The 23,732-nt window shown below is 35.8% G+C and overlaps 1 protein-coding gene across 10 annotated transcripts in view; it reads left to right on the top strand.

Annotated features, from left to right (window-relative positions):
• The window catches only part of nrxn3b (neurexin 3b), a 402,278-nt gene that overhangs the window by 302,695 nt on the left and 75,851 nt on the right, over positions 1-23,732 (top strand). For all 10 annotated transcript variants that reach the window (XR_008148686.1, XR_008148685.1, XR_008148684.1 and 7 more), the window contains one exon: positions 3,652-3,833. Coding sequence is in view for 7 of the 10 variants with exons in the window: in XM_052534925.1 (XP_052390885.1) it covers positions 3,652-3,833 (182 nt within the window). In the remaining 3 variants the exon portion in view is untranslated. The remainder of the gene's footprint in view (positions 1-3,651; positions 3,834-23,732) is intronic.

The raw sequence follows: 23,732 nt of genomic DNA, 5'->3' as shown, positions 1-23,732 counted from the left end.
TATTTTACTGATAAAAATCATCAGATCAGCTCTAACAACACGTTTCTGTGTGAGTGTGTGTCAGTACTGTATGTGTGCATTTGTAAGAGAGAGAGCAGGAGAATGAGATTAGAAAATAATTTGCCATTTTTATCTTGTTGTTTACTATATTTATTTGCTTGGTCAGTTTCATTGTGGGTTTTGGTTATTTTGCTGTTGTAGGTTGCTAGTACCTTTGAAATAACTGAAATTATTAGGTGAAGTGATATGGATATGTAATGTGGTCAAGACCTGCCTGGAACTATTTTAGCTGTGCATTTTCCTGAAAACAATTGCACAACTAAGAACATTTGTCAGTCAGTCAGATTCAAACATTCAACAGCCTCGCTGTATAATGAATTTTAATGATATGTCGGGGTGTTTGTGGAATTACTCCCATACTGCCCATATGCAGAATCAAGCTTCTGGTTACCATAGCAGCTAAGATCTCAAGATGAGATTGTTTTAGGGGACTGGCTTGTATTAGTTCTCAAGAGTATTCTCATTCACAACCAATCAAATTGTATATGCAATGAACAGAAAGTATGCAATAACAATTTCTGACATAAAGATGATGATGCTGGCCTAGAATAAGTCCTTTACAAAGTTTGAATGAACAAAGTTTTGAATGCATCTTCCACCCTCAATACCCATGGCTGAAGTGCCCTTGAGAACTTCCCCCAGGGCACTGGATATAGCTGCCCACTGCTATTCCGGGTGTGTTCACTACTCACTGCTGTGTGTGTGCACTTGATTGGGTAAAATGCAAATCACCCATACTTGGCAAATGTCATTTCTCTCATTTGCTGTTTTTTCTTGTACTCTTGTGTTTTCATGTTTGTGTTGGACTACATTGTAGCATGGATGAAAACTCATGAGATACTACTTTAGAATTTAAAATCAAGTCTTGCACCAATTGTGCATGCTGTGTGTGTGTGTGTGTGTGTGTGCGTGTATGTGTGTGTGTTTGTGGGGGGGGGGGGGGGGTCGGTGTGGGTGTGTGTTTACAGGTATATGCTCTCACTCTGGGTCTTTTAAAATGATTTTAGTCATATTGTACTATATGACCACAGTTAATTTTTTTGTAAAATCCAGGCAGATTTTGCACACCGGCAGTTTTATAATTTTTTGTCATGACTGACTATGTTGACAGGCCATTTTATGTTATCTGTCCATGTCATGTTCTGACATCAATTGAAGCCTACATTTTTCAACAGTTTCTCTGTCTGGTGCCAACTATTGGTAGGTTGGTCGTAGTTTGTGCATTAATCAAGGCCTTGTCTCAAATGGCATTTTCAGCCCTTGTGGTCCACTTCCAAGCCTATACCACATGGACTTTTGGATAATAGTCCACTATATAGTCTGCACCAGTGCAGGCTAGGCATAAGGGGGCTTTTGAATGCATAGCAGTCACTGAGAGCACTCATGAAGGCCACAAGATGGTATTAAGTGTGCCATTTGTGACTGGGGCTATGTCATCAATTACTATGTTATTACTGTTTTTTTCAGTCACCTTTTTGACAAATCCAAGCGTATCAGTCTTGCTTTACAATAAAATGAATATTTGACAATCTACTAATGTTGTACAATTCAGCTAAATTATAGCAGATCTTATTCAGCTTAAAACTGTAACAACAGTCTTTTTTAAATTAATTATGCAAAAATTTAAAAAGCATACATGCAGTGCCCAGTGAAACAAATATTTAGTCCAATGTGTTGTTTAACTTAATGTTCATAGTCACCTTTATGTGTCTAACAAGTACATTGTTAAATACACACACACATAGTGTACACACTAATTTGTGTAAGTATATTGAATTGAAAATGAATGCCATGCATCACTCTTTATCAGCGCATTTCTGTAATGAGGTTTTTTAATAAACTTTTCACCAGCCGGAATTCCATTAAGGAGACATAAACTGTGATATTTATTGCTCCAGAAGATGCAATTTTCCAATAATGAATTCATACATAAAACACCAGACTTTAAGAATCTTTCAATATTCATTAAAAATACCCCATTTGTGGCAGCATTACAATCTCACTACTTTTAGCCCTTTTTCTTAACACCAGTGGCTAAATGCAAAATACTCCCTCACTCTATCAACACTGCAAGTAACTCTCTGTCTACCTGCCAATTCGCCAGCGTTTAAATGGACGTGTGCAGTCACTTAAAGCCCTGATGCGATTAAATTTGGTAAATGGCTTTTTTTTGTGTGTGTGTAAGGCATTTGCTTAGTCTACCAGTGCAGGGTCCATTAGAAATGTAGTGTTGTAAGGACTGAATGGTGTCTCTTGTTACTAAGCAAATCCACTGAGTGGGATAATTGGCTCCCAGGGGTGCAGTGTTTCATGGCTTCCCACAGCACAGAGAAAGCTTGGTATATAAGTACAACTCCCTGATGACAGCTCAGATCCGTGTCCATCCTCACGAGTACTATAATTGGAGATATAGAAGAATTCTGAGTGAGATCCTGTGGTATAGTTTCCTGAAGGTCAGGGTTTTACTCTGTGCCTCAAGTGTGTAATTTATCTGATAAAACAGATTGTTGAACAAGCATAGACATATTAGTCCGGGACAAGGTAGGTTTACCCAGCACAGGTCTTATGTGCATGCAATGCGATGCATTCTCTTTTATCTCACTCCCATATGTCTCTCTGTCTCCTGGGACTCAACCCCATCCGCTTGGCATGATGTTTCTTCCCCTTAAGGAATATCTACCATCTGGGCCCTCAAGCCCAGATGTGCAAATGAGATGTTACAGTCTTAATAACAAACAAATGTTGGAGAAAACAGCAACAATGGCAATAAGCTGCCAGTGCACCTGCGGTCTTGTTTCTGTACAGTTCCTAGAAATGTTCACAAACATGTTAATTCCTCAATTGCTCCTTTGATCTCATTTGCTTTGCTCCAAAACCTAGCGTGCTGCCTACCGAGGCAACATTTTAAGATATCAAAGGATGTTTCAAAATGTAAGCATTTATATGAAAGTACAGTGTCTCTGAAGGGAACTGGCTGTTTTCAGAAAAGTTTCAGTGGTTATTTTCTTTTCATCCTGCCTCTGGGTAATGCCTAATTGCCTACAGTGGTGTTAATTATAGTGTTCATAAGCACCATCTACTGTCAGATAGTTTTTTTTATTTTTTATAATTATATATATATATATATATATATATATATATATATATATATACAGGCGTTTAACATGTAGTTTAAATTATACATTGCATTGTCTTGTTTTTTTTTAGTGGTGCAGTAAATGTCTGTAATTTTAACAGATGTAACAAATGTACTGGTGATTTTAATAGATTTATTTACAGATGTTATGTAGAACTTTCCAGATCAATTACTGTTTTCATGTTCATTTGTAGTAAAGCTAATAAAATTATGCAGCAAATAGTTTTTTTTTTTCTTTTTCTTGTTAATATTATTCTTCAGAAAATATTATCAACATCAGCCAGAAATGCCTGTAAAAGTGCAATAATTATTGTACAGATCTGATATTTTGACACACATCCAATTTTATACACCACTACATTTTTCTAAGTAAAAACTGGTTAAGTTTAAATTAATACCTTCCAGGACATTTTGACAATTCATTATTGTAATACTTTCTCTATTCCTCCCTGCAGCTGGAGCAACATACATCTTTGGAAAGGGCGGAGGACTTATCACATACACATGGCCCAATAACGAGAGGCCCAGCACTAGAACCGATAGAATGGCAGTGGGCTTCAGCACAGCCATCAAGGATGGAATTTTGGTCCGCATTGACAGCGCCCCCAGACTAGGAGACTACATCATGCTCCATATCGTGAGTCCATTCTCCCACAGTATTTAACAGTAATGAAAGCTGGCAGAGTGGCCATTATACAATAAAACTGACTATCACAACTATCACATTACACTGTGAAACATATGTCATAAATATATTGCAGTGCCTCATTATATCATTATTCGATCACTACATATCCTGCTGCAAACATGCAAGACCCAGGATCAAACAGCATAATGTGTCTCTGACAGCACATTGAAATGCTAGATTTAAATTTACATTTATAGACCGCAAAGTCAAGTGGTAATGTAATATTTCTGGAATCCACAGAGGTGTTTCTAGGGGATTCTGCTAACGCAAGAAAATGGTGATAATGTCTGAAAACAAGCCAGACTTCAACAGATTGAAAGTATTTTTCTCCTTAATGTCTCTGTGGAGAGAAAATGTACTCACAGACCATCTGTTCCATGAAACAGCTACCAAGGCATCTCAGTTTTAAGAGGAAGTTAGAGAAAATGTAACTTACTGAGATGCGAGATGTGTTTTGACCCCCTGTGCATGGAAAGCCCTCATGGCGTGTGTTCAAGTAGAAATGCTTCTGTTGAATTAACAAGAGCTACACTGAAAGACATCTGCTAAAGTACTGGTTCTCAACTGTTTTGCACACTTGGCGTCAAGTGACACCCCAACACAGTACTAAAGCATAAATCATATTTAATAAGGGTTATTATGTTATGTATTACTTTTTATATTTATGATTTCCATTTTAAAAATTGCTGAGCCTATGTATTTACTATCATAATTTTTTGGTAATGAATTTTAGTTGCAGTTAAACAAATTAAAAGGGATCTAAAGTAAAATATTGAAGCTACTAACTAGTAATTTTTGAACAAACTGTCACAATATACAAAATAAATGTGCAGTTCACACACGCTCACACACTTTTATTACTATTATCACATATTACTATTATTATTATTATTATTATTATTATTATTATTATTATTATTATTATTATTATTTTCTTTTTTTATCAGTTTACAACATAAACAAAACAATACAATCATTTCACATGAAACAGTATCAGAGTATACAAATATAGTACATACATCAACAGGTCCAGTTTGTATAAAAAAAAAAAAAAAAAAGAAAGAAACAAAGTGATAGCACATAAAATCGAAAAATTTGTGTTAAAGGGTTCATGATAGATAAAAAAAATGAAATATTCTAGGTTTTTAAAAAGATGTGGATTTTTTTTTTTTTTTTTTTTTTTTTAAGCTGTATGTTAAATACTCCATGTGTAGTGTGTCGTTTATAATACTTTTAAACAGTTCAAATGTAGGTGGTTGTTCTTTTTTCCAATTCAGTAATATACATTTCTTAGATACATAAGAAATCAGACCTATCCTTTTTATAAATACAGAGTCTAATGTTTCATTTAAGTCCACCCCAAAAAGATATGTTTAAAGGAGTTTTGTGATATATTTTCCCTAGGGCCATCACAGAGAACTCATTTAACAAATCCCAAATCTAATTAAAATGTTTAAAGTTTCAAAAAATATGCATAATGGTGCCCCTACTCACACACTTTTAATATTGTGACAGTTTGTCTGTTCAAAAATGATTGCTTCACTGTAAAACCGAACAGTGAAATTAATCAAATGAAATTAGTTAATTGCACTCAAATAATAACAAAAGTTCATTGGACTTAATATAAATAAGTTCTGTTAACTCAAAAATTTGTTGTAGTGAGGTGAACTTAAAATGATTGTGTTTTCTAGTTCCCAGCATGCTTTGCATCAGAAAACAAGGAAAATAAATTTAGAAATTAAGTGTTATTTTGTGTGTTTTTACACAAGATTAACATAGAGGGACATAAGTTAATACATAAATGTTGTGTTATATTAGATTTTACAAAGGTTTATGTTATGTTGGATTTGTAGTGTTACCGTTGTGGTGAAGAGTAGAGCCTGTGGTTAGACTGAGGATGGACAGCAAACGCCTAATTTTGAGTGTATTTCCCACATTATAGGAGTTGAAAAATAGATAAAATTATGAGTGAATTACTCCCTAATTATAAGTTCAGAAATATAATTATTTAAGATAACTCTGAGATAATTTAAGGCAACTGGAATTAAATTTTTTAAGTCTATGTAAACTTAAAACATTTAAAAACATCACTTAAATGTTTTTGTGTAATCTGTTACAAAATATTTTTTGAGTTCTGTGAACTTATCAGGGTTTACAGTGTTCACAGAGTCATTTGTGTCCTTGTATAGTGTTTACATATTTTGTAGGGAAATATTTTGTTAAATGTTCATGTCTTAATCACTATATTTTCAATTCAGTTCAAATCTAGGATGTTTCTAGTTGTATGTTCATTAAGTGAAAATGTATATTTAAAAAAAAATTATAACCTTCTAATTCTAATTGAGATCTTGATTTATTTGACCTGATAAAAACTCATAAGTAAACATATATTATTTAGGTCCCACTTTATATTAGGTGGTCTTAACTACTATGTACTTACATAAAAAAATAAGTACAATGTACTTATTTTGTTCATATTGTATTGTAAAACACTTTTGCTGCTATTGAGGTGGGATGGGGTAAGGTTAGGGAGAGGGTTGGAGGTATGGGTAAGTTTAAGGGTGGGTTAAGGTGTAAAGTATGGGTCAACAGTGTAATTATAAATGTTATTACAGAAATTAAATACAGATGTAATTACATGTATGTACACAATAAGTACATTGTACTAAATTATTAATTAAAATGTAAGTATATAGTAGTTAAGGCCACTTAATATAAAGTGGGTCCATTATTTAATTTAATAGTGTTAAATCCAACCTAAATGACAAAGAACTGCCTACTAACATCATCAAAGCCCACCCAACAACACACAGCAGGAAACAACACTCAGTATTGCATCAGTTCAGTCAGAAGGGATTCTGATTGGACCAACACTATGAGCCTATGTGCAGAGAATAAAACATACATACATATGCAGTGCAAATTAACTCACTGGCTTTAGATTGAGAAGAAGTGGGACATCAGGGGATTCAGCACAGTGAGATCTGTTTTTTCAGCTAATTCCTCTAACCAAACATCACATTCTTTACTATCTCAGTTAAATGATCACTGGAGCAGTCAGATAAACCTTTCTACTGTTAACTCCCTAAACATCACAGGAAGTCACGATGATGACCCAAAGGTGTTTTTTTTGTTTTGTTTGTTTGTTTGTTTGTCTTTTGCACATTAGCCAAGGCCAAGCTGAAACTTTTGGGAGTTGAGACTACATTTGTTTGTCAAGTCAAGTCACCTTGGTTTATATAGTGTTTTAAACAAAAATTATTGTGTCAAAGCAACTGAACAACATTATTTAGAAAAGCAGTGTCAACAATGCAACATTACAGTTAAAGGCAGTTCTCATCTCAATAATTTGCAATCAAGTCAACGTTATCACTGTAAATGAATTGTCACCAACTAAGCAAGCCAGAGGTGACAGTGGCAAGGAACCAAAACTCCATCGGTGACAGAATGGAGAAAAAATCTTGGGAGAAACCAGGCTCAGTTGGGGGGCAGTTCTCCTCTGACCAGACAAAACCAGCAGTTCAGTTACAGGCTGCAGCAAAGTCAGATTGTGCAGAAGAATCATCTGTTTCCTATGGTCTTGTCCTGGTGGTCGTCTGAGACAAGGTCTTTACAGGGGATCTGTATCTGGGGCTCTAATCCTGGTATCCGCTGTCTTTCAGGGCTGTAGAGGTCCTTTCTAGGTGCTGATGCACCATCTGGTCTGGATAAGTACTGGATCCGGGTGACTGCATTAGCCTCTGATCTGGATACAGACTTGATCTGGTGGCTACGGTGACCTTGGAATAAGAGAGAAACAGACTAATATTAGCGTAGATGCCATTCTTCTAACAATGTAGCAAGTACATTGGGTGTTATGGGAAGTGTTACCGGTTGTGGTTTACCTAATTAATGCTGCCTAAAAATCCTTTAACGAATTTGGATATTAGAAGCTTATTAGCGTGTTATGTGTAAGCCAGGATGAGTATTTAGTCTTGATTTAAACTGCAAGTGTGTGTCTGCCTCCCAAACAATGTTAGGTAGATTATTCCAGAGTTTAGGCGCTAAATAGGAAAAGGATTTGCCGCCCGCAGTTGGTTTTGATATTCTAGGAATTATCATAGGTATTATTATTATATTCTAGAGTTTTGAGAACGCAGCGGACATGTTGGACTATAATGTAACAAGAGCTTGTTCAAATACTGAGGTGCTAAACCATTCAGTATAAGTAATAAGCAAGATTTAAAAATCTATAGGATGTTTGATAGGGAGCCAGTGCAGTGTTGACAGAACTGAGCTAATATAGTTATATTTGCTGGTTCTAGTAAGAACTCTACCTGCTGCATTTTGGACTAACTGGAGTTTGTTTATTAAGCATGCAGAACAACCACCCGATAAAGCATTACAATAATCTAACCTGGAGGTCATAAACACATGGATTACCATTTCTACATTTGACATTGTTTCACGCTGGACTGGCATGAGGTGTCTGAAGTGGGTCTCGAAGTCAGGGAAAGCTAGTTCTCTTAGAAGACCCATGTGCAGAAGGGAGGGCAAACTCAGAGGCTCAGGTAACTCAAAGGCAGGCAGTCTTTACTTGATCTCAGTAGTAAAATATAAACAAAATATCAGCTACAGCTTTACAGCACAAAACGGAAGGTAGTCCAATAGGCAACTGGAAAATGAAACTTAACAGTTCTACAACACAGGTAATACGTACTGGGTAGGCTCAAAACTGAACACAGCACAATAAAACTGCCAAACTTAAAAAGGTCAAAGTAGAGAAAGTTATGAATATAAAAATAAGTTATTGATTAAACTTCATGCTGAAATAATACTAAAATAAAATCTTCATGTTCATGCTAAGAATAGTTTGACTGTTTTAAAGTCAGGTAATTTGCTTATTTCACATTCCAGTTTATCGTCATTTTGACAAATGTTTTCATTTGTCACACTTCTGACTTGACTAGATCAGAACATTTAATATGAATATGCAAGGTGAAAGAACCTAAACAATCACCAATCACCAAAGCAATTACAGTAGTAAACAACTAAAGTCCTCAGTCTGGCACATATAAAGACAACTTTATAATGTGAGTTCACAGTAAAACAAAAGCAGTTAATTACTGTGATTTTAGAATCATTCTGCTGTTCATTCAGTCATTTGTAAGAACATTATCCAGAATGCATTGATTTCAAAGTTAATTTCTGACTACAGTAATGTATTGTAAAATAATACTCTTTAATTTTTTACAGTGCAGCAATTAGTAATATGGTAATACGCCATGAGTTTTGTTTGCATTTTGATAGCTTCTACTTGTAAACAGCATGCACACAGTCGATCAAAATCTGTGGGTTGCCCTGAGATTGCAGCGCTAGCGGGAAACAACCACAGTGAAGCGAGAGAGATAGTATCCAAATTTGATATTACAGATTTAATGTGAATGTTGTTTGTGCTAGCCTGATTTTTCGGAACTGATGTGATCTGTTTGTAAAATATGATAAATTACTGTAGAGAAATAACTGTGCAGAAGAAAAATGAAAGCTATATTTATCAGCAGTGAGTATGTGATTTTTGAAATACTGATTTTATTTTTATTTTCATCAATTTTTCCGATAATTAGTGTTCCTAACTTATTTCTGTGTAATTACTAAATCAATGTTCTTTCTAAGAAAAGCAAAGATGACATTGGTTATAGTGAGAGTGAGAAATCTAATTTACCCAAATTCCCTCCTTTTTCATTGCCAAATCCCACAGGAAAATCAAGTCTTATTCAGTTGTTCTATTGCTGGAATAATGAGGCATTGAAAGAGTTTAAATTCCAAGTCAATTTAACAGTTTATGTAAACAGGGATATTATAACATGTCTGATTTCAGTCTGATGATTTATTTTAGTATAGTGTATTTGATGCCACACTAGCTGCCTTTACTCTGGGGTTCTTTGAACAAGGAACAATAAAAGTTGGACAAACAAAAAAGACAGAATGTGGCAGCAGGTTTTATAAATCATCAAAACATTCTTTGAGTATTATTCAACATCATCAACTGCCCATGCTCCTAATAATAATGAATGTTTTCCTGGACAGGTTAATGGATAATAATCACAGCACTGTTACCAGGGAGACAATGAACCCTTTTAACTGTCTGATCTTTTCCACTTTAATTCAGAGCTTGGATGACAATAAAACAGGCAGAAGAGAAAGAAACTGAACAGAGAGCAGCTAAAGACATGATGTCAGACATGCATGGTGCTCAATCTAAATGTATGAACTTGAAATAAAGTGTTATTCTCTCTGACTCTCACCTGCCCTTGCATCTTAATATTTGATTATTTTTGGAGTGGAAATGTGCTTTTCCGGAAGTTTGGGAAGTAGCACCCTCTCTGTATTCCACACCTTCAGTGGGTGAAGAGAATAGATGGATTGGATAATGTTTGTATCAATGTTTGTTGTCTTTTGGAATGCAGTGGCAGGTTGTGATGTCTGGTTTGCTATCTAATTTATTTATTTATTAGAGATGCCAAGTAACTGCATGGCAGGTGGCAGGTGTCAAGTTAAAGTAGGCCCATTCCCAGGAATGGTCATTATGTGACATTCTTCTTCCCACATGCTTACACACACACCAACAAATATGACACATGCAAGATTTGTTACGCATGAGAAAAAACAAATAGAACAATAAAAATCTTCAAAAATGTTCACTTTCATACTTTGTCTATGCCAAAAAAATAAAAATAAATAAATAAATAAATAAATTTCATTTGACTTTCAAAATTTGCATTATTTAAAATAACTGTATGGAATAATATTGCGGACTTTATTTAAAAGGCATTACAAATTGTATTTGCAATTGCGTTTTCAATTTGTGGACGCATAAAAACGCAAATGCAAATCGCGCATTACCGTTTTCATTTTCATTTAAGCAAACGCACAGTGTCTGCCAAATTTTAAATGGAAATGCCAAGTCCATTTGCAATTGTGTTTCCCATATCTTACGAGCTATGAGCCTGTCATATTTAAATAGCAATATTAATTGCCACATTTGCCTTTTCACTCTCTCTGCACTGTGCATGTTAACTGCCAAAACTCAACTGGAATCGCAAATTCTTTTGCATTTGAATTTCCAAAGTCTACACGGAAACCTGTCAATCAAGTTAAAGGGGCGGGGCCATTTTATTGGCCGTGTTTGCATTGGGAAGTGACGTCACTCACAGTCGACGGTAATAAAAGAGGCAATTGATATAATATTTACTTTAATTTGTAATGACTGTATATATACACATTTCCCTGAACTAAGTACATTTCTGCTGTTATTATTATGTTTAAATGAAAAATGAAAGGAGGCAGTGGTATTTCATATCCTTTTTCATTTTATTGTAAATATACAGTGAGGAAAATTGCAGTAGCCAAGGCGAGCTGACATGTTATCAAGTACGCTGCTGTTTGCAGATTTACCGTACCTGCGTCCTTGCAGACATCACACTCCTGAGTCAAATGCAAAAAGTCTGAACTACTGAGGATGCACGTCCGAAATCAGCGTACTTTGTATTGAGAAATTGAGACCTACGTCACCACTCTATTTGGTCTCCGCTGCAGATGTGCTGGAACGACGGCAGCAGACTCGGCGATTCTGAAAGCACAAACTGACGTGATATTAAGTGTTAATAAACGCAGACTTCAGATATTCTTTTAAAGATTACAAGTTATTAGTATGATCGCCCGTTTCGCGGTTGAAGTTAGTATGATAAACAAAAAAATAAAGAATATCTGTGTTGGCCCGGGTTTCAAACATGCGTTAAAAGACGGTGTGCCGCGAGAGAAGACAGTCACTAACAACCGAGCTACCAATCTACACTGGTTTTAGCACCAGATCTCTAGATTCAAGACAGGACTCTCGGCTTTACATCGTGCAGCTGCTGAATCAAGGAAATGTGACCGTGTTAACTTGTGATCTGTGTGTACCTATTATGAAAATAAACAATAGCAGAACACTGACTACATTTTATGGTTCATGATGTTAAAGAACATTTCATAACGTCTCAGACAACTATACATTTGTGGCAAGTGCGGTTTAATTATAAACACTATCGTTAACTCATATTTACCCTAGTAAAAACATGGTACATTTTAGTACTATCGAAGATACAACTTGTATATGTGCATTCCCAGAAGAGATGAGAAATGGATTTGTGTTCAGCACCACAAAAAGAGCATAAGGTGTCAATATCAGGAAATATCTTTCTTAAATAAAGCTTCACAGGATAGAAAAGATGAAGTAATTTGTAAGTCACATACTTAACCTTATTGGTTATTAAGTATTTAGATGACAAAGTCCACACAAATGAATTAATAATTATTACCGTTGACTGTGAGTGATGTCACTTCCCAAAGCAAACACATCCAATAAAATGGCCCCGCCCCTTTAACTTGATTGACAGGTTTCCGTGTAGACGTTGGAAATTCAAATGCAAGAGGTATTGCGATTCCATTTGAGTTTTGGCAGTTTACATGCACAGTGCAGAGAGAGTGAAAAGGCAAATGTGGTAATTAATATTGCTATTTAAATATGACAGGCTCATAGCTCGTAAGATATGGGAAACACAATTGCAAACGGACTTTGCATTTCCATTTTAAATTTGGCAGACACTGTGCGTTCACTTAATTGAAAATTAAAACGGTAATGCGCGATTTGCATTTGCATTTGGATTATGTCACATTTTATGCGTCCACAAATTGAAAACGCAATTGCAAATACATGCAATTGCAATTGCAAATACATGCAATTTGCAATTCATTTTGAATAAAGTCCGCAATATCAATCCATATAACTGCTTGAAAGCAAAACTATTGTGGATGCAAACCTGAATCCCCCCATAGCTGGCATAGATTTGCAGAAAATGTTCAAATGTTGTTTGAAAAATAAATAATTTACTGGTGGAAGGTACAAAAAATGTACACTTTAGAGGAATTTATGGTAATGTTGATATTACTTAGCCAGTCCCAAACTCATTCTCTCAAATGGCTTGGGCATGCATTTTTTTAACTTCATAACAAAATATAACTGTCAAAAAAAAAAAATAACTGACCTATCAGTGTTCCAAGTGTACTGAGAAAAATTATGTTTTATTATTATTATTCAAATATCAACTTTCTACCAAAGTTGATTGACTGATTTATTGCAGTAAAACTCCACTGTCATCAAACAATGGAATATTATTACAATAAAAAACATACCATGTTAATATATTATGATCTTTCAATATTAACAATAACAACTATGGTACACTGTAAAAAAAATCATGTTAAATATAAAGCATGCAGACATGGATGCCTGAAATTCAATGCAATGATTAAATATTTATAAAATGTACTGAAAACCAACCTTATTATACAGCAAACCATGTGGTTAATCAAAGTCAATTACATGTTGTAATGTGTGCTCTCTTTATTTGTGTGGTTTATTTATTTATTTTTGGTTCTGTCATGTTTTGGTTGTCATCATTTATCATATTTTTCTCTGTGATCTATCTAGTTTTCCTGTTATATTATTCATAATTTATTTGTCATTATATTCGCCTTTCTTGTTAATTAACTACCTTTGTTTGCTCTGTGAGCTTAAGCCTTCAGTCCCTTCAGAGACCCTTAGTCTCTGTCCATTCTAATTTCTAGTATTGTGGTTTTCTGCTGCGTTGTACCTGTTTCCAAAGCATTTTGTCATTTAAGTCTGTCTTTCTGTTATACTGCGTTATGTGAAACATATGGCCATAATATTTTTAGGTATAATTGTATATAAATGTATATAAATTGTATGTAATGTCAAACCTTTTTTTGTCTGTATATGGTAAAGTAACTTAATGTTAATGAGTTACTAACCTAACCTAACAGGTTTCGACTATAGCATTTCTACAGTGTTTTCTATAAAAAATACAAACAGCTTGATAACATACTGATCTTAGGCCAAGGAACAGCTATGACATTTACATAAACAAGTGACGTTTGCCAACTTCTTGACAACTGAAGCTTTTTGCAAGTGTGTCATGGGAAAATCCACAATCTGAATCTCCAAACATCATCTGTGAGTGGTGAAGAGAAATGTGACCCGTCAATAATATGCTAGAGCTCTGACAGCTGCTGAAATTCTGAGTGTGAGAAAGGTGAGGTTGGATCAAGACAGACAAATGGTGGCATTTAATCGGCTGTTTTCCTGTGGCTCTGGCTGCATATTTCCTCCTTGATGTATATTTCATGGATTAAGATAAAGAAAGAAACACAAGAGTCTTTTTTTCAGTCTTTGACATCTTTTCTACCGGGAATCAGCATGTTTTTTCTTTGCTTGTTTCCTGTTCATGGCTCAGCGTGAGATGTTATACTATGACTGTTTGCAGATGTTTATGTGTGTGTGTAAAAGAGAGAGCAAAAGAGTCAAAACGGAGAAGGATAGTGTATGCGGAGAGAAAAATAAAAATGATTTAATATGGTCTTGAAAAAATCTGTACTATTCGTCTCTCTCTCTCTCTCTCTCTCTCTCTCTCTCTCTCTCTATTTTGCTAATTGTTATTTATTGATTTTTTTCATGAATCTTTCATTTAGTGGCTTTTAATAAATCAGTATTAAAATTTTTAATAGATCTCACCCACGAATCAATTTAACTTTGATTATCAAATCAGTTTTTTTACTTTTGTTGCAAAACCCTTAGAGTTGGGGTTATTGTATTATATTTGTACTTTTCCAAATGAACTCTTTATGCATCTGTCACACTACAATAGCATTCAAAGACATTTATGTCTACTAACAATGTTCAACAGTAGACAGCTGAATTATCTATATAATGTGTTAATATGATAATTACAAAAATATTTTCTATTATTTAACAAAGTTTTTCATCAGTTAAATTGGAGCTATAATTGCTTCCAGTTCATTTATCATGGAAGTGGAAGGTCATGTTGAGCACATGGCATTGTGGGACAGTATAATCTGCACAGTGTGTTCTGTTATATACAGTACTGCACATTTTGGCAAATGTAGTAGCTTATGTCATTGGATATCCATTTCATTTAGAAAAATACCATGCTATGCACATTCTACAAATTATATACTGCAGAAATATGCTACTCAACTATTCAGAACATAGCCATTATGTTGATGCTAGAGAAACATCTACAGGCTTTTTAAACTATAGAGGACAGAGAATGTTTTTAAACTGTAAACAATGTATGTTAAATTATTTAATGTTTTGATTTAAAATGTAATTCATTGCACTACTTTTAAAACTAAAATGTAAGTAGATTTCAGTAGCTAATTACTTTGTAAACTGTTACAGCCTTTGCTACACTCAACCATCAAAACGCAAGTGTCAGACAGCGTGTTCATGTCATAAACCTTAATGTTGGAAAAATAAAATCTTCTGAAAGAGGGGAAAAGCCAGTAGAAAGTCTGACTCCCGCTGAATGCATTCATTTAGCATTAAGCACCTGCTGTGTAGAACAGCAATACGTTTGTTTCTTTCCAACAAAATGGAGCAGAGAGATAAAATAAAACTGGATTTCTAAATCAAACTACTGTAAAATCATAAACTTTTTTTTTTTTTTTTTTATGTAAAATTCAGAATATCAACTTGTTGGCAAGACCTTTTTTCTGAACCACAGTGTACTGTACACCTCATTTAAATCAGAATGTCTCAAGCAGAAAATATATGTCAGACATTTTATGATTGTTTGGTTTCTGTGACTACTTAAATTCAACTTTATGATATCAGATACTGTACATATTTTTTCTAGTCATTTGAAGCAGTTGCCTAGATCCCACAAACTCCATATCAAATGAGTATCACAGAGAAGTCTTCTTTCTGAACATTGAGAGAAAGGGACAGAAAAAGTTCTTAATCATTATGATTTTAAATGTTAGGTTTTTAAGTTTTCCAGTGAGAAGGAAATTATTGGTAAACATACAGTAGGTGGCCAACCAGAGTGTGCTTTCTACGGCTGTGAGCACAGACGCCACGTCTGCAAAGTGCATTTGCAGCTCTTTACAGCTGAGTGGTGCTTTAACCACAAGATATCGAACAAACGCATCAAAGCAAATTGTCAAAATTGACGTCAGCTTTGCCTCGCCGATGTGCTATATTTGATGGCTGCAATCGGGAAAAATGAAAAAAAAAAAGCACTGTAGTTAAAATATTTAATATTAACAGGTGAAAATTCTGTTTGTTTCTTACAATGAATTCAAGCTGGATAAATGTCAAGCCTATGACCCTGTGCATATATTTACTCTAAGCGATACAGTATTACACCATATTTTAGATTTGAAACATTTAACAGGTGTGCAGTATACATTTTTATAATATGAATCAATTAGTTATGTTATCCTAAATAAATGGTGGTTTAATTTTCATCGGAGCATTAAAAGTGGTAGCCTATTTAGTGAGCTAAAAATTTCAATATTTTCAAATATTAGGCCTATTTTTGTAACATGTACATTTTGAATTTATATTTAAAAATCCTTTAATAAAACAGCATTCATTTTTTGACAGGCACATACTTTGTTATTTGTTCCCTGTCCTTTATTTTTGAAAGATAACTAATCTGAGAAAAAAAAAAAAACTATATCTGTTTGTACATTGATTAAGAAATTGTTGCGTTGTATGAATTATTTTCTTTATTTTAGGAAAACGCGAGGCACTCTATAATTTCACTACCATTATTTAAGCCTTACTAAAACAAGAAACGAATAAATTAAACCTGGTCACAATTTAGCTAAATCACTGAAACTGAAAAGAATGGATGGATTAATAAAACACCTTCAAGTTTAAATTCAAGTTCTCTCAAGTAATTCAAAATGAAAGCAAATACTCCCTGATTATGTAATCGGTGAAGGTTGTATTTCTCTCTAAAGGCGTGTCCATGTGGAAAGAGTCAGCACCATAAATCTTGCAGTCATCTTGCAGTCTACAAGAAAACATGTTTTTAATAATTAAAATGTCTCTTTTTCACAATTATTAGTCTACTTCTGCCTGTGCTTTGTGCCAAACTTAATGCATGTGCTTGAGCACAGAATATATTCAGTCAGTATGTATAGAGTACACTGTTTTAATTGATTTTTTATTATTTTTTTAATTTAAATTAAACGTGTGATTAATTGAATAATGACCTAAATGAACAACTACTAGTAACTAAATATATATACATATATTACTTGGGGGGCAGCCCTATTACATTCCCTCTGTTAAAGTTTTTAAAGCATTTTATACGTGTTTGCATAAATTCTGCTTTCAGAACGTTCCATAACGGAGAGAAGATACATCCTTAATGTTGATTGAATTTTCCTCTGAAACACAAAATGAAAATTTAAGTAAAATTGATAGGCCTATTTAATTTTTTGAGAATGGTCAACCCTTGCTTCTGGTTTGTGATTTGTAAATCACAGAAAGTCTTTAAAATGTGTTGTTTCTTACAAACTGTGGTCTTACTTGTCAATTTAAAATAGCCTATAAAACATGTTCATAGACGGATACTTTTCTGATGTCTGGACTCTGTTTGGGATTAAAAAAAAACATAAAGAGATGATTCAGTATATTGGTAATGAATACATTCTGTGAAAATTTATATTTCAGGTTTTGACTGAATGTCTCATCAATAATGTTGGAATTGCACAATAATGAAACTAAAAATGATTAGGCCTACATGATGTCTCCCGGCAGATTATTTTTACTGCAATCTATTTTTACATTTGTATTGTCAAAATGACTGCAGCATTGCGCATAGAATGAAAATAGTGCAAAACTGAAACTGAGTTCCCTTTCAGTCAGTGACTCTCGCTTCGATAGACCAATCTACTTAGAGTGTAAACTAAATGAGCCAATGCACATTGACATTCAATTATTGCATCCAGCTGCTGCTGATCTCAGCGTGAGTACAAGAAGGCAGTAGGTGCAATGCATACCAGCTTTTCGCTTTGGAGCCGAGCATTAATATCGTTCTGCTCATCCATGTCTGCTGTGAACTACAAGTTCAGCACACTCTCGGAAGCGTCGTCCCTTGCAGGGAACCCACCCTCTGGGGACCATCACTCCTCTTGCACCTCCGATCCAGTGGAGCAACCCATGGAACACGCTGAGTCCTCTTTAAAGAGTGTACCAGCAGTATCCAGTGGGCCACCCCCAAACCATATGTCGATCTCAGCATCAGAGGGAGAACTGTCTGATGAAGGAGGAGGGCCAGGCAGAGAATCTGGAAATCTCGATGAGAGAGCAGTTTTCTCTATCTCTGGGTCCCAGGAGGGCATGGAGAGTTGCATCGCGTCCTCTTGGGACCTGACTCTAGTGCTTAAATCACTACAGCAGGGCCCATTTGAGCCTTTGCATTCAGTTGAGCTAAAGTTTCTTTCATTGAAAACTCTGCTCCTGCTTGCACTGGCCTCCATCAAGAGAAGGTTGGGACCTGCATGCGTTTTCTGACGACGATTTATGCCTAGAGTTTGGGCCGGCTGACTCCTAGGTAACCCTAAGGCCCAGGCCCAGCAACGTGCCCATGGTTCCCACTACACCCTTAAAAGACCAAGTGGTGAACCTGCAAGCGCTGGCCCTGGAGGAGGCAGACTCATCCCTGGCTTTGCTCTGTCCCGTCCGAGCATTGATATGCTATGTCGACCAGACACAAAGCTTCAGGACCTCAGACCAGCTCTTTGTCTGTTATGGAGGCCGGCAGAAGGGGAATGCCGTCTCTAAGCAGAGGATGGCCCACTGGATTGTTGATGCCATAACCCTGGCTTGTCAGGCAGAGCGTGTGCCCTGTCCATTCAGGTTGCAAGCTCACTCAACTAGAAGCATTGCATCCTCCTGGGCGCTGGCTCCTGGCGCCTCACTGACAGATATTTTTACATGTTCACTGTTAGAGTGTCCATACTGTAGACCCTTTTGAGATCCTCCATCACCCTAGGCAGCATGATGTGGCAGAACCTCCAGCGCCTGGCCTTCATCATGAATCCTTGAGAACCATGGAAGGCTGGGTTCCATATTGAGACCTAAGCGGTACTTATATGCATATAGTCCAAGGTATAGCCTTAGAGCCTGTGTTTCCCCATCAGACTTCTGCCTTCCCAAGAGGTTCTTAATCACCTCAAATTTCTCAATATACAACTAAACGGATGCTATATGTGTATTTGCTCCCGAGACCTCCTTCGGGAAGGATGGGGCTTCCGCAGCGTCCCTGTTCCAAGCAGAACAGGTACGTTTTTCCAATGTTATCCAGTCTCACCCAGTTAGGTAGTGCTTTGACAATGGTGAGTGGAACTATTTGTTGCGAGCCCCAGCCTACACCTAATAGGGGCGTAGACAGCTCACAGGTTACTGCGGGAGCCTCCTTGATCATCAGGCCTGGCACAGCACTGCAGGGAATTCCATGGATGTCCGGCCAGGTCACCCTGAAGGGTTTTCTGGCCGCTTAGTTTTACTGTTACATCCAGCAGGAAGTGGAGGTGGCAGTTACAGAAGTCTTCTTGTAAATGCTGCCTCAGGCAATGCTCCCCTTTCCAGAGGTTTGTAAAATTTGATCTTGCCTCTCCTGTGCGATTCAGCACCTCTGCAATGCTTAGGAACCTTTAGGTACACACGCTAAGTTCTGTGTACTTTCTGAAAACCACATGGTGGTTAGTGTGCACATGTACACTTTGCACACTTTCTAAAATCCTGTACGGTAAGGGTTACGCACTCTGCTTCGTTCCCTTTCTTGAGATGATTAGACCCTGGTTCTTTGGGCTCCATTCAGCCAGTGTGTATTTGTTTATACACTTCAAGCATCGCTTCCCTCAACATGAGGGGCTATTTGGGCAATTTCCCAAGAAGGGTCGCCTATGAGTGCCCTACTCTGAATTCAGAGTTCTCCTCTCATATGAGACTGAGTTCTCTGTTTTTTCTCCATAGCGCTCCATAATTATTCCCACAGATCGAGCTGATGACTCTCAAACATACTGTTTTGAGATGCACCATTCCATCTATGAGCTGCTCTATCAGAGTGCCACGAGAGCCCCTCCTTAGAACAGTATTTGAAAATCCATGCTATGGTAAGTGTGCACATGAATCTTTGTGCACTTTCTGAAATCCACACTGTGGTAAATGCGCACACTAGTATTCTGCGTTCTTTCTAGTTTCATAGTGTTGGCCCAGATCCGGCCCACATCTGGCCCGCGTGAATACATATAGCTGATAAATGTTTTGAATTTGGATCTGTTCCTCACACCAAGCATCACATGGATAAAGAGGATTTAAACAAAATAAGACACTTTCATGATCATTAAGTTGGCTTGAGAAAGCCAACTTACTGAAATCCTATTTAAATCCATTCTTCTTCTTCTTCTTCTTCTGACCCAAAATTTTCAACTCTAACTCCTCCTAGAGCTTTAACTCTACAAACTCCAAACTCGGGTTAGACTTTCAGACTGTTCTGACTTGGTGAGCTATATCTTTTCAGACTGACTTGACTTTCAGTTTTCTTAAAAAATAATATTAAAAATCATTACATTGCAGATTGCTCAAATTGAACCAAGAATGTTAATCATGCTAGAAACATGTTAACGACATGCTAGTCGCATGTTAGTAATGCTAGAAACATGCTAGCAATATGCTAACCATGCTTGAAACATGCTACCAACATACTAATCATGCTAGCAACATGCTAGCAGCATGCTGATCATGCTAGAAACATGCTAGTGACATGCTAACAACATGCTATTCGTGATAGCAACAAGCTAGTCGCATGCTAATCATGCTAGAAACATGCTAGCGCTTGCGCTTGAAGTCTTTCGCTAAATGTTTTCCTCCCATAGAAAAACATAAACACTTAACATGGCTCATATATATATATATATATATATATATATATATATATATATATATATATATATATATATATATATAGTGGTATTCATCTTGCCAATTTCTTGGTAAAGTAAAAACACATTTTTTACTCAAATTAATAAAAATTGATTTATTGCGTTTTGGAACCAAACTCTTCATATATATATATAGTACAGACCAAAAGTTTGGACACACCTTCTCATTCAAAGAGTTTTCTTTATTTTCATGACTATGAAAATTGTAGAGTCACACTGAAGGCATCAAGGGCTATTTGACCAAGAGGGAGAGTGATGGGGTGCTGCGCCAGATGACCTGGCCTCCACAGTCACCGGACCTGAACCCAATCGAGATGTTAAAGGGTGAGCTGGACCGCAGACAGAAGAGAATGCCAAGAGAGAATCAAGAGAATGCCAAGAGTGTGCAAATCAGTAATCAAAGCAAAAGGTGGCTACTTAAAAGAACCTAGAATATGACATATTTTCAGTTGTTTCACACTTTTTAGTTATGTATACATTTCCATATATAATTCCACATCTGTTAATTCATATTTTGATGCCTTCAGTGTGAATCTGCAATTTTCATAGTCATGAAAATAAAGATAACTCTTTGAATGAGAAGGTGTGTCCAAATGTTATGTGTGTGTGTGTATATATATATATATATATATATATATATATATATATATATATATATATATATATATATATAGTGGTATTCATCTTGCCACTTTCTTGGTAAAGAAACACATTTTTTACTCAAATTAATCAAAATGGATGTATTGCGTTTTGGAACCAAACTCTTCATATATATATATATATATATATATATATATATATATATATATATATATATATATATATATATATGAATAACAACAGAATAACTTCATTTATCTCATTAAGTCCATTAAATATTGCCACAATGATTTGATGGCTTGTCCAGAGTTCTGAAGTGCTACACAACTATTGTGTCATATTTTATTCAGCCTTCATTCTGTACAGTACTTTCCAGGAGTTCACGCATACACAGATCTCCTCACTGATTTTGACAGTAAAGTGCAGTGCCAAGAAATACACTTGACATCATAAGAGTGTCATTCAACTAAATTCCCTGTGCTGTGCATTCTGGGCCCAGTAGCATCCATCAGTCACCCCACATGAGTTTGTACATACCTGACAAACGTGCCTGAGAGTACCCATCAACCCAGAGACTCATTAAGGCCCACAGTCCACTTAGAGCTTTCAGTTCCTTTATGTCTCTGCAGACTTGTGGAAGAACTGCCTGCCACAGATGCTTCTGTTCTCTGCTCACATAGCCTCTGTAGGGCTGTGTTTGCCTTGAAGGGGCTTTTGTGTGTTGTCTAACTGTAGGCTGACATAAGCCCTGTGGATGTTGCCTTTGAGATGCTACAAACAGTAATTCAGGAGCTGGAGGAGGTTAATGTTGATCAGAACAGGTCGTTGTGTGTGTTTTTGTTTTGTGAGGGGATTTTTGGATCCCTAAGGGACAAATGAGACCTATGTGACTGTATTAACTTAGGAAGAATACCAGATTCTCTCTCTCAGTTGTGTGAGAAATCATTTTCCTGAGGTGCAAAAAATCTTCTAAAGAGCACAGATTTTTGGAGAAGGAAAAAACCCAAACAATGTTTCTATAAACTTTATTAACACTTTTATTATTATTATTTTTTTTTTTTCAAATCATCTGTGTAGCAATAAGCTCCATACTTTTTTTCTTCTTATAGAGGTGTGAGATCAGTATATCACAACTGTGCATGTGCACTCCTTTTCCCCTATTTTTAACTGCATTAGAAAGGAGAATGATTCCAAACTGTCTCAAATAACACCAGTTATAAAGTATTTCTGTATACTGAAATAAATAATTGGTCATATTAAAAGCACATACTGTAGAACTGTTGCCGTCTCTAATGTGGTTTGCATTTAAATACAAAGACTTCATATAACACTACTTTGTACCCTTTTTTTCTATTAAAATGTTTACTATTAAAATAGCAATTTGAGTGCAAAGTTGAATTAAAAAGGTAAAGATACATTTTACAGTTTATTAATATTTGGTGTGTACTATTGTTTAATTTTATTTTATTATCCCAACCTTTTGTTTATTTCTCTTTTTATTTTTATTTTTTTTAAATACCAGAGAGAGACTTTTGTGCTCTCTCACCAAAGCACAACACAGACTAGAACATACATTTATTACAGTGGGTGGTTAAAGGATGCAGTTTAAGTAAGTTCTCAGATATACTCTGTTGAAGTACACAAAAAATTATGTTTACTGCAGTGGTTCCCAACCTTTTTCAACTCGCGGCTCACCCCACCAAACAAGTCAAGTCAAGTCACCTTTATTTATATAGCGCTTTAAACAAAATACATCACGTCAAAGCAACTGAACAACATTCATTAGGAAAACAGTGTGTCAATAATGCAAAATGATAGTTAAAGGCAGTTCATCATTGAATTCAGTGATGTCATCTCTGTTCAGTTAAATAGTGTCTGTGCATTTATTTACAATCAAGTCAACGATATCGCTGTAAATGAAGTGACCCCAACTAAGCCAGCCAGAGGCGACAGTGGCAAGGAACCGAAACTCCATCGGTGAAAGAATGGAGTTCTTATTTATTTTATTAACCCTAAATAATAGGGGCCTTTTTGCTGTGAGGCAACAATGCTACCCACTGAGCCACTGTGCTGGCTAGTGTCATACTTTATTATAGATTCCTATATCTAATATGTACAGTACATACATTATAATTTAAAGCTTACATTTATTTGTGTGCACACGTGTCATTAATTGAAATTTATGATTATGACATTGACTACTGATATAATTTGCATTTGCTAACTCATAAAGGTAATGATTTATGTGTAGGTATAGGGTTTATGGGTCATTGCAGGGTTCCAAAACTCAGTGTGTGAAAAAAAAAGGGGCTTTTAAACGTGTAGCCCACAGAAAAGTTGACAGTCATTTCCATTGGGTCGCTTTCTGACATTCTGGCTTCATGG

Source organism: Carassius gibelio, chromosome A20 (assembly GCF_023724105.1).
Source record: "Carassius gibelio isolate Cgi1373 ecotype wild population from Czech Republic chromosome A20, carGib1.2-hapl.c, whole genome shotgun sequence".
In the NCBI taxonomy this organism is placed as follows: domain Eukaryota; kingdom Metazoa; phylum Chordata; class Actinopteri; order Cypriniformes; family Cyprinidae; genus Carassius; species Carassius gibelio.
Note: the sequence above shows the minus strand (reverse complement) of the source record. Positions and strands in the feature narration are given on the sequence as shown.